The sequence below is a fragment of the Mirounga leonina genome, unplaced genomic scaffold, assembly GCF_011800145.1.
Source record: "Mirounga leonina isolate KUSES-001 unplaced genomic scaffold, KU_Mleo_1.0 Mir_127, whole genome shotgun sequence".
Classification (NCBI taxonomy): Eukaryota; Metazoa; Chordata; class Mammalia; order Carnivora; family Phocidae; genus Mirounga; species Mirounga leonina.
In genome coordinates, this window is record NW_023270316.1 from 64,912,543 (window position 1) to 64,923,409 (window position 10,867).

The window sequence follows — 10,867 nt, forward strand, 5'->3', positions numbered from 1 at the left end:
TCTAATTATTAACATTAGTCTTCATGCTTGATTTTCAGAGATAATTCTAATGTTACTGTTTATAATTGTTCATATGAATTAGATATACCTAGTTCTTCTAGTCTGTTCCTTTTAGTCTGTTTCCTCACAATTCCTTGCAATGAATTGTGAGGAAATACTTAAATGGAAAAGTACTAGGTAAGAAAGATTCTGATGGAGCATTTCTTTTTTTTTTTTTTTTTTTTTAAGATTTTATTTATTTATTTGACACAGAGAGAGACAGCGAGAGAGGGAACACAAGCAGGGGGAGTGGGAGAGGGAGAAGCAGACCCCCCGCTGAGCAGGGAGCCCGATGTGGGACTCGATCCCAGGACCCTGAGATCATGACCCGAGCCGAAGGCAGACGCTTAACGACTGAGCCACCCAGGCGCCCCTCTAATGGAGCATTTCTTTCTAGAAGACAATATGGTACCACTTTTTACCACTTTTAAAAGTTAGCTGTCATAGTAACTGAAGTATTCATTTTTCAACACCCACAATAAAATTAGTGATATTCTGAAAGAGGCTTAAAAGAAAGATACTTCATGTTTACATACATTTTCTAATATTACCCATTTTAAAAGCAAGAATATCTTTTCCTGAGGAACAGCTAACTGTTCTAAAAGCTGTTTAGATGAATTCCTTTTGACAGTGAGATCAGTCCCAGCGATTCAGTTCTTACATTAGAACCGTAGATATATAAACTTCTCCTAAAAGCCTTTAGGGACTTACACTGAGAGAAAAAGATTTTAAATGAAGGCTTTTCTTTTTTTTGTTTTTAGTTTAATTAAATGACATTTTATTTTTATTTTTTAATTAAGTGACATTTTAATTCTACTCAGTCTCTGAAAGATGGGAGGGGCTCTTTTTTTTTTTCCCATCTAATACTCAGTAACATTACTGCTCTTTTTGGATTTAATGTTGAAGCTTATTTGCCATAAACAGTCTGAACTTTTTACATGGTTCTTCCTTAAGAAAAGCATTCTCTCCCTTCCTGAGCAAAGTATGTCTGCCAGAAAAAGAGAAGAAATTATTCCTACTACTAAGTAGTAGGCAAAGTACGTAACCATAATTTCCAAAAGAAAATATAATGGCCACTAAAATTTCCCCCAAGTTTACCTTTTTATTATAAAGAAAAGGAAATTAGATCACATGTGGTCGTATTTTCCTCTTATAAAATTAGCAAATTTAAAATGAGAATAATTAGAACTGGCAAGCATTTGATGAAGTAGTCAATATTATACCCATTTAGTGGTAATATAAAGAGCCTTTTAAAGAATAATTTGGCTCATAAACATTTAAAACATTCATACTTGCAGTTTAGTATTCTGTTTCTATGACTTTTTCCAAAGAAGGAAATCCAAAATACAAATTGAGTTTTATACTCAAAGATGTTCTTTTGGGCACCGTTCTAAAAGCATGAAATTAGAAATAGTCAACACATAGGCAAACAGTGAAAGTATGGTAAATCTTTATGGTGAAATATAGTATTGCCCTCACCATTGACACAAAAAAGAAAGACAGACATGCAACACTGCTGTAAGTTCTTGAAAAGTAAGCCTGAATTTTATCTTCTAACAACCAGTTTACAGGAAATATAGAGGACAGCGGAACATGATAAATGTCACCAGTGTGGGTACAATCAGCAAAATCCAACATCGAGGAAAGTCTACAAGACAAGTTACATAGTTTCTTCAACAAATAAAGCAAAAGAAAAAAATTAACAGAAGTAGGGGGGAACACACAGGTAAAAGAAACATCAGCCAATTTGTATGAATTTTATTTGGCTCTTGATTCAAATAAAATATTTATGAGATAATTGGACAAATTTGAAAACTGTATCTGATGGTATTAAAGAATTATTAATGTTTTAGTTGTGATAGTGCTATTGTGATTGAAATATACAGCAATTTATAATGTGATGCCTAGAATTTGTTGGGTGGGATAGTGATGAGGGGCTTTAGAGGAAGCAAGATTGGCCATGTATTAGTTTTTTGTTTTGGGGGGTTTTTTTCATTTTATTTTCTTTAAATGTACTGATAATTGTTGAGCCAGGTTATGGGCACCATATTGTAAACACTGATAGGTTTTATTTGTACTGCTTTTGGGATACATGTGATTAAGGATGTTTCCAGGTGTTTAAGAGCTATTTTCACTTCCTCTTTTATGAACACTTTGTTCATAACCTTTGCCTCTTTTCCAACTGAGTTCTCAGAGTACTTTATAATAATTCGTAGGGGCACTTCAGCATTTTGGAAATGATCCTTTTGTCTGTAATATAAATTACAAATATTTACCCCCAATTTATGTGTCTTTTAATTTTGAATATGCTTAGATTTTTGTTTTGCCACAGGTTTTTAAAAATTTATTGTTGAATCAATTTTTCTTCTAGATTTTGTGTACTTATGCTTTCCTTGAGATCATTTTAAAAATTATTCCTGATATTTTACACTTAAATCTTTGATGTATCCAAAATATATCCTACTATTTAGTATGAGGCTCAGGTTCAGCTTAATTTGGTTTCCAAGTAGCTACCCAGATGTCCTACAGCATTTATTGTTCATCTTTTGCCTACTGATTGAAAATGTCATCTTTAGCATATTCTAAGTATCCATATTTGTGTGTGTGTGTGTGTGTGTGTGTGTTTCTGGCCTTTCCATTCTGGTCCATGGATTTATCTATTCACATTCTAGTACCTTAGTTTTAATTATTATAGCTTTATAATATATATTCTAATTCTTAGAATTTTCCTGGCTCTTCTGGTTCTTTATTTTTCAATATTAACTCTAAAAATTAGCTTATCTAGTTTAGTGAAAAATTATTTTGATATATCTATTGGTATGACCTTAAATTTAAAGATTAATTTTAAGGAGAATTGATTTTTGATATTGTCATCACATCTACTCATCTATGATCATGGGATGCCTTTCTATGTGTTGGATTCTTTTGTTTCCCTTGGTAGCTTATATATGTGTTATTTATTTAGGTATTGCCACATTTTTTGTAAAGTTTATTTCCAGAGTTTCCTTTCTTATTGATGTTACAAATACTGTCTTCCATTATATTTTCTGATTAATGTTTATACATATGAAGACTAAAGTATTATATATATCTTCATTTGCGCCCACTCATCTTCTTAAATTCCCTTAATATGTGTAGTAGTTTTTCAGTTGATAATCTTGGATTTTACAGAATGTAATGATTATGTATAATCATACCATTTACAGATACTTTTTTCTAATACCACTATTTTTCCTTCTAACTATGTTAATACAGTATTTTTAATCAGAGGAATCATTTAAAATAAGAATTTTCAAGTCGTACATGCCCCTGCTATTTAGCCCTGAATATTATCCTTTTAGTAAGTATAATTAGGTTTCCTGAAGCTGTATATATTCTGAACACCTGAGTAAACCTTTAAAGATATTTAATGTGACTTTTTAAAAAATCGGTTTCTAAAAAATGAGACACTCTCATTGAAAATAAGTATTTTTATTGATTATATTTAATTATTAATATTCAAATAGAATATTCAAATACTGAAAAATCATTTTATTGCTTTTTCCTCAGGAACAAATGGCTATTGCATGTGGATCTCGAGCTCATTTGGAAAAAGAATCAATTGCTCAGGTGAGGCATTCACTGACAGGCATGATCAGCAGGGTTTTTTTTCCTTTTTTCATACTCATTAGCAAAAAAATAAGCTTTTATGTTTAATCTCATAAAAATGAGCTTCCTTTCAAAGGAAAAAAAAATTTTTTAATATCGGAAGGTTCGTGAAAGATAAGCACATTTAGGAATTGAGTTTTTGTGTTGTTGTTTTTTAATGAGTATACAAAAAGGATGTAGACTTCACTTTGACTTAGGATGCAAGCAGCCCTTTTTTATTTTTTTTAAGATACAAGAGTTCCCATTCAGTTCTGATATAAGGCAAACTTTTCTAAATGATACATTTTTGAACCATTCAACTTGCCTTTAGTGTTTCTCATTTTGGCACACTTTAAGTACTATATTTTGGGTTTCATTTAAAGTTTTTTTGTATTGTTTTGTTTTTTAACTTTATTCCTCTTAGAGAAACACTGCACCTTAAAATTTAACAAGTTGTGACTGCCTTCAATGAAGATGTTAAATTCTTCATTTTGTAATTTGTATATTAGGCTAGAAAAGCTGGAGTAACTTGGGAGGAAAAAAATATATTAAACAATTATTCTGTGCAATTTTTTAAAGTTACTTTATTTTTTCACTTAAAAATCTGGGTCCAGGGTTTCAAGGCCAGTAGTTGTCCATTATATTCTTAATGGTTCATCTACTAGAATGGCCAGATAGATCAAGAATAAAGCAATATTTTTCAATGCAAGGTCAGAATTGCCTGGGGAGTTTTGTTTTGTTTTGTTTTAAACATGCATATTTCTAGGCCAATCCCAGACACACTGAATCCAGACTATAGGGATAGACCAGGAATCTGCATTTTTAACAATTTCCCAGGTCAACTTTATGCATACCAGAGTTTGAGAACCAGTGGAATAAAAGGCTGAATCTTTCCCTCAATAATTCTGAAGTAAGATATAAAGAAATTATATATTTTTTTCAAGATATACTGATGGCAAGGTCATAGAAACCTCTTAAGGATTATGCTCAAGTGTGGAAACCTAGATTCTTCTTTTCTTAAGAAATAAAGTATTTTAATATCTTCAGCGTCTGATCCAGTGTTCTGTGTCTCTGTGGACGCTCAGTGGTATTTGAAAAAGGTAATCTATTAACCATAAAGAATATCATACTATTAGAAATTAAAATTGAAAGACTGCTTAGAGGTTAGCTAGTCCAGCTTCATCACTTTACTAATACACAGGGGATAAGGAAAGGAAAAGTGTATGTCCAAGATGTTTACATTATTTTATAATTACAAAACAATAGAAACTATAAAATACTAAATTCCAACAATAGAAAATATTACAGATATTTCTCCTGGATGGAATATCATGCAGCAAATAAAACAGATGATAATGGAGACTATATAATAACATGGGAAAATACCCAAAGTATTAGGTTGTATGAAAAAAAGAATATGGTATTGTAAATACAGCTTAATTATTTATGTAAAAATATCAGTGCAAACAAAACACTTAAGACTAGGCTAGTATTAATTTAATGGTTTTGTGTATAATTTTTTTCCTTTTAAAAAAATATAGGCAAAAAAGGATAATCTCTTTGGTGAAGGAAAAAATGATATGGCAAAATAGGAAGCAAGAGAGTAATAATTAGGAAGCTAGTGAAGTAATCTCTAGGCAAGAGATATCTGGGACCTGTATCTATTGTTCGTGGCAGGAGAAAGGAACCACGTTTCTGGTTTTGTTTTTAATGGCGTAAATTCTTTTCATTTAGAGCTTCCATTAGTTGAGAACTGAATTTTTCCTACTGATAGTATTTAAATAAGACTGTGCTATGGTCTAAATCTTTGTATCTAGTACTGCTTTTAGTCAGACCTCAAGGGATCTATCCCAAGATCTATGTATTTATCATTTATTTTGTCATCCATTCATCTGTTCCTCTCTCTCTAAAACCTATTGGTTGATTTAGTGCCTTTGAAGCCCACAGAATCAGCTGCCATTCTGTAGAAGGGAAGGATAAACTGATCCACTGGCGAGAAAGCAGCAGTTGTCCACTGCAGATGTTACACATAACTGCTGCTCAGTAGGCTTGTGGTTCGGGTCCTGCTTATTGTCATAGAACCCTGCCTGCCTTATAAAAGGTCATCTCCACCTGCCGCAGGACAGTGCTGTATGGCCTTCCCTTCCTGAGCCACTCCAGTTGTCTCCTAAGGTGCTGTACATAGTCTAACCCCTTGCATGGTCATCAGTCTGTAGACAGAAAATTACAAAAGAATCGATCCATAGTGATAGGGATAGTGAGCAGCAACGTCAACAGCCTAATTGCCTCATTTTCAGATCTCTCTTTCCTGAATACTTTTAGACATATCCTCTGTTAATCCTACCATCTGTTCTGCTGCTCTCTCGGAAGACAAACATGATACAGCACCGCTGGACTCCTTACCATCGTCAGTGTATCCATATGCCCATGTGTGCTGTATAACAGTTATAACAGGAACGTTTCTATTGTCTGGGTATTCTTGCATCTATCATTTTTAAAGGATTCAAAATTGAACCCTTGAGTGTTAATTTGATGTCTTTAGATTTTCTTTGAAGAGTCTTGGCTTATGTCTTGGGACTTTGAATTTATTTTAAGATCATGAAAGTATCAGTCAGCTTTCAATTTCACCTGAATTCCTTGTTTACATTTCATCAACATTAGAGAGATTATTGTTAATATTGAAGTAGTGAATGTCTTTTTCTTCATATTTTTAAATGTCTACTTCAGAAGTTTATATAATGTTACTCTATGACTTTGTTAGTTTCATTGAACTAATTCTGTTCCATAATATATTTTTAGATGTCTTGTAAATTTTAAGATATTTTGCAAGGTTCTAAAAATTAAAGGGACAACCTCTTGTTTGTAGTTTACCTTGTTATGCTTTAAATATGTTAGAAACCAAATAAGGTCTTCGTGTGAACTCCATGTGTTTCTGGTTTTTTAAAAAATAACCATTATCCTAAAGGAAACAAAAGTCTTCTATTAAGATCCAAGCAAAAGTAGTCGTGGGATATTTTCATTTGGTAACCAGTAAGCTCACCTAAGTCACATTAAAAATCATTCAAGGAGAATAGTTTATAGGCATTATTTTTTCTACCTTTTAATTTTAATTTTTCTATCTTTCAATTTCTATTTGTTCCTTTCCTAAGCATAAATGCTCTTTTGGAGATTTAATCAGTCAACCAGTATTTATTGGAAATATTTTATATGGAAGGCACTGAGCAAGCTGTTGTGAGATTACCAAAGTATTTTAAGATGAGGTTTCTGCCCTATCTGCTTAGAGAGGTAAGACCTATTTACATCAGAACATAACTAATGATTCTAGGTGATAAATGAGAAGTGCTAGGTCCTTTCAAAAAGTTTGTTTTACAGTTTATAAACATTTTGCCTAATTGCTCTCCAAAATGGTAACCAATTTATATTCCCAGTAGTGGAGTACTCCCATCGCTCCATATCCTAACAAAAGATTTAATTCTGTGATTCTTTTTAGTGTTTGCCAGTTTGATTGGTATAACATGGTATCATGCTATAGTTAAAATTTGGTTTTATTGGTCACTAATGAGAATGACCATTGTTCTATATGTTTAAAAGTCTCTTTTGTGTCCTTTTCTGTGAGCTGCTCTTAGGCTCTGTCCAATTTGCTTTAGAATTATACTCTTTATTTTTTATTTCTGAAGAGTTCTAAAATGTTATCTTTCTAATGAAGAAAGAATGGATACTGATCATTTTCAATTACATGTACTGCAGATATTTTGTTTTACTGTGTTATTTGACTTTTTCCTTTTTGACACGAAATATAATAAAAACACAGAGAAGTACACACACACACACACGCTTAAAAAGAAATTTGTTTCACATACCTTATAGATAAGTATTTTATTCTTCCTTCCCTTCCTGCCCTATATAATACACAAGTGAAATTGTGGTCAAGAGGTTAAAGGGAGCTCTCAAGCTTTCATCCTTTTTTATTTATTTATTTATTTTATTTATTTATTATTTATTTATTTATTTTTTTTTTTAAGATTTTATTTATTTATTTGACAGAGACAGACACAGCGAGAGAGGGAACACAAGCAGGGGGAGTGGGAGAGGGAGAAGCAGGCTCCCCGCAGAGCAGGGAGCCCGATGCGGGACTCGATCCCAGGACCCTGGGATCATGACCTGAGCCGAAAGCAGTCGCTTAACCAACTGAGCCACCCAGGCGCCCGCTTTCATCCTTTTTTAAAAACATTTATTGAGTTCCTGTTACTGTCTGTGCCAAACACTTGGCTAAAGGCTTAACTGTTATCTCATTTAATCTTTATAATTACTTTGTGAGGTGGGCATTTTCTTTCCCATTTGATAGATGACGAAAGTGGGATGGAGAGAGTCAAAGTAACTTGCTCAAGGTCACCCTCCTAATTATTAATGCAGCCAGGATTCAAATACAGGTCTGCTCAGGTCAGTGGCTTTCTCTGCTTTGTCGTGTTATCACCGCTTAGTCATGGTTCTGTCATCTCTGGATGATGATAGAAAAAGCCAGTAAATGAAGAATGATACTAAAGATTACAGTTCTCAAAAGCAAAATCCAAAAGGAGGAAGGGAAATATTAAATAGTATGAAATAGTAAATGTTCTACATAGACTCTCAGTAGGTTGCCAATGTCCACATATAGTGTATCATTCCATGGATCTATTACGTTATAGAAAAAAAATTTTTTTTTTAGATCCTTTCTTTTAATCCTAAACATGAGAGTCTTGAATACAATGATAATTCATGATCTATTATTCTGATGTTTTAAAGTTTGCAATACTTAATAAATATTGGAATATTATGTCATGTTCTACTAATAAAATTAATTACTAATAATATGAATACTCAGGATTAAAGAATACTTAAGTTGAATATCCAAAGTATTAAGAAACTTGAAAATCATTAAAATATATTTATCAGATATCTGTCATACCTAACTGGAGAGACTATTGTTTCAAATTCCTTCTCAGTCTGTGACTTTTTGACACTTTGCTGTACTTCTTTGATCAATATTCTCATTAACTAGACATAGAACTTTAGGTTTAAATCATAGTGTTTAATATCTCCAAGATATTCCAGTAACTGTCACCTTTTTAATATATATATATATTTTATTTATTTGAGAGAGAGCAAGCAAGCACAGTGGGGGGGGGGGGGGGGGGGGGGGGGTACAAAGGGAGAGGGAGAAGCAGACTTCCCACTGAGCTGGGAGCCCAACCCAGGGCTCAACCCCAGGACCTGGAGATCATGACCTGAATCGAGGGCAGCCGCTTAACTGACAGAGCCACCCAGGAGCCCCAGCTGTCACCTTTTTGAACCTGAAATATATCTGGGCAAAGAGGCACAAAATGTGTAGATGAATGAGGTGCTCTCCTTGCTCACAGCAGCCCAAAAGAGTTATAGTATGCTCCTGGTAGATTAAAGCCCTGACCTCTCACAGGTACTGTGATTCTTGTCTGATTCTTCTTGAACCTGCAGGAAATGAATAATTATTTCCCTGGTACCTCTGCCCTGCTCTAAGCAATAGGCATCCTCAAAGTTTCTGTAATATACTTTGCCAGTGAAACTAATGAAACAATGGTGTTCATATGTAAGATCTACCCAGCCAATTAAATATTGAAATGCAGTTTGTCTACAGCCAGGTGTTTTCAATTGTCCTTTACAGATTAATTGAAAAGTCATTTATATTTTGTCTTTGTTTCAGCGTTCTTACTTCCGTACTCTGCTCATGTATGGGTTCCACTTTCTGGTGTGGTTCCTTTGTGTCAAAGGAATCAGAGACACACAGTGTGGGTTTAAATTATTTACACGAGAAGCAGCTTCACGGACGTTCTCATCTCTACACATTGAACGATGGTGAGTTCCTAACCGGATGTACTGGGCATGTCTTACACGGCTGCTATTCCAGGTCATGAGAAGCAGCCCTATATTCTCAGAATGAACACTGAGGTTTAAAGAGAATTGACATGTATATATGTAAAGGTAATCCATAGCTTTATTCTTTTATGGAGTTGGATCTTATTTTCAAAATCTCAAACTAAACATAAGGCATAGAGTTAATTTATTCACCTTAATTATGGACAGTACAAATCGAAAGGCCTGAAAACATCCTGTTTCCTTAGGCTTCTGTATTTTCCTTTGAAGAAAAAAAAAGCTCAGAAATATCAGAACAGAAGAGGGCACCCATTTTCTTTCCATTCTTTCCTTTTTAGTAGTAAGTTCCCTCTCCTGCCTGTGACCAACCAGTCTTTCGACCTCTGCATCCCCTTCTACCTCCTTAAGAACTTCATCCTGTTCGCTTATTTGTCTTGTCTTTTCCTGTCAACCATATCTTTCCCATCAGTTTTTAAAACAAGTTGAAATTTCTCTTGCCATTAAAAAAAAAACCCTCTCTCCATTGACACCCCCCCTCCAGCTCCAGCCTTCTTTCACAGCCAGTCTTTTCTTGAAAGAGTGCTCTAGGTCTTCTGTTTTCTCTCTTCCCACTCATGCCTCACCCCACCTCAATATGGATTTTCCCCATCCCTCCATCTCAGCATCTAGGGACCTCCTGTCATGAAACCCAGTGGTCAAGTTTGATATGACCACTTAGTGTCTTAATGAACCCATCAGCAGTGTTCCATACTTCTGAGCGCTCTCTCTTGACATATCCTGGTCCTCCGGGTTGTCATTATCCTAGAGCTCACCTCAGCTCTCTGCCTGTTTAGTGAATAACACTGATAGACAGAAGCTGTCCCTTCATTTCTCTTCATCTTCCCACCACCATCCAGGACACCATCATTGCCTTTGCTGTAGCCCAAGGAGTCTTTTCAAAAATTAAAAGTGATCAATCAAATGCACCTCTTTTGCTTAAAATCCTTCAGTGGCTTCCCAGTGCCTTCCTGTGGCCTTTAGAGGTGCTGCATAATCTGTCTCCAAATGGGGACCCTTCCCTTCTCAACTTCTTTTTCAGTTCTTCCTTAGAGCAGCCAACCCTTACTCTCCAGACCAGATCATCAAGCTATAGTTAAAAAACTGGGCAGGCAGGTGCCTGGTGGCTCAGTCGGTTAAGTGTCTGCCTGAAATTCAGCTCAGGTCATGATCCCAGGATCCTGGGACTGAGTCCCACATGGGGCTCCCTGCTCAGTTGGGAGTCTGCTTCTCCCTCTCCCTCTGCTACTCCCCCTGCTTGTGCTATCTCATTCTCTCT

General features: G+C 34.7%; 1 protein-coding gene across 2 annotated transcripts in view; it reads left to right on the forward strand.

Moving 5' to 3' along the window:
- The window catches only part of ALG5 (ALG5 dolichyl-phosphate beta-glucosyltransferase), a 36,038-nt gene that overhangs the window by 18,644 nt on the left and 6,527 nt on the right, over window positions 1-10,867 (forward strand). For both annotated transcript variants that reach the window (XM_035003531.1, XM_035003532.1), the window contains 2 exons: window positions 3,589-3,648; window positions 9,383-9,534. In XM_035003531.1, the coding sequence (XP_034859422.1) occupies window positions 3,589-3,648; window positions 9,383-9,534 (212 nt within the window). The remainder of the gene's footprint in view (window positions 1-3,588; window positions 3,649-9,382; window positions 9,535-10,867) is intronic.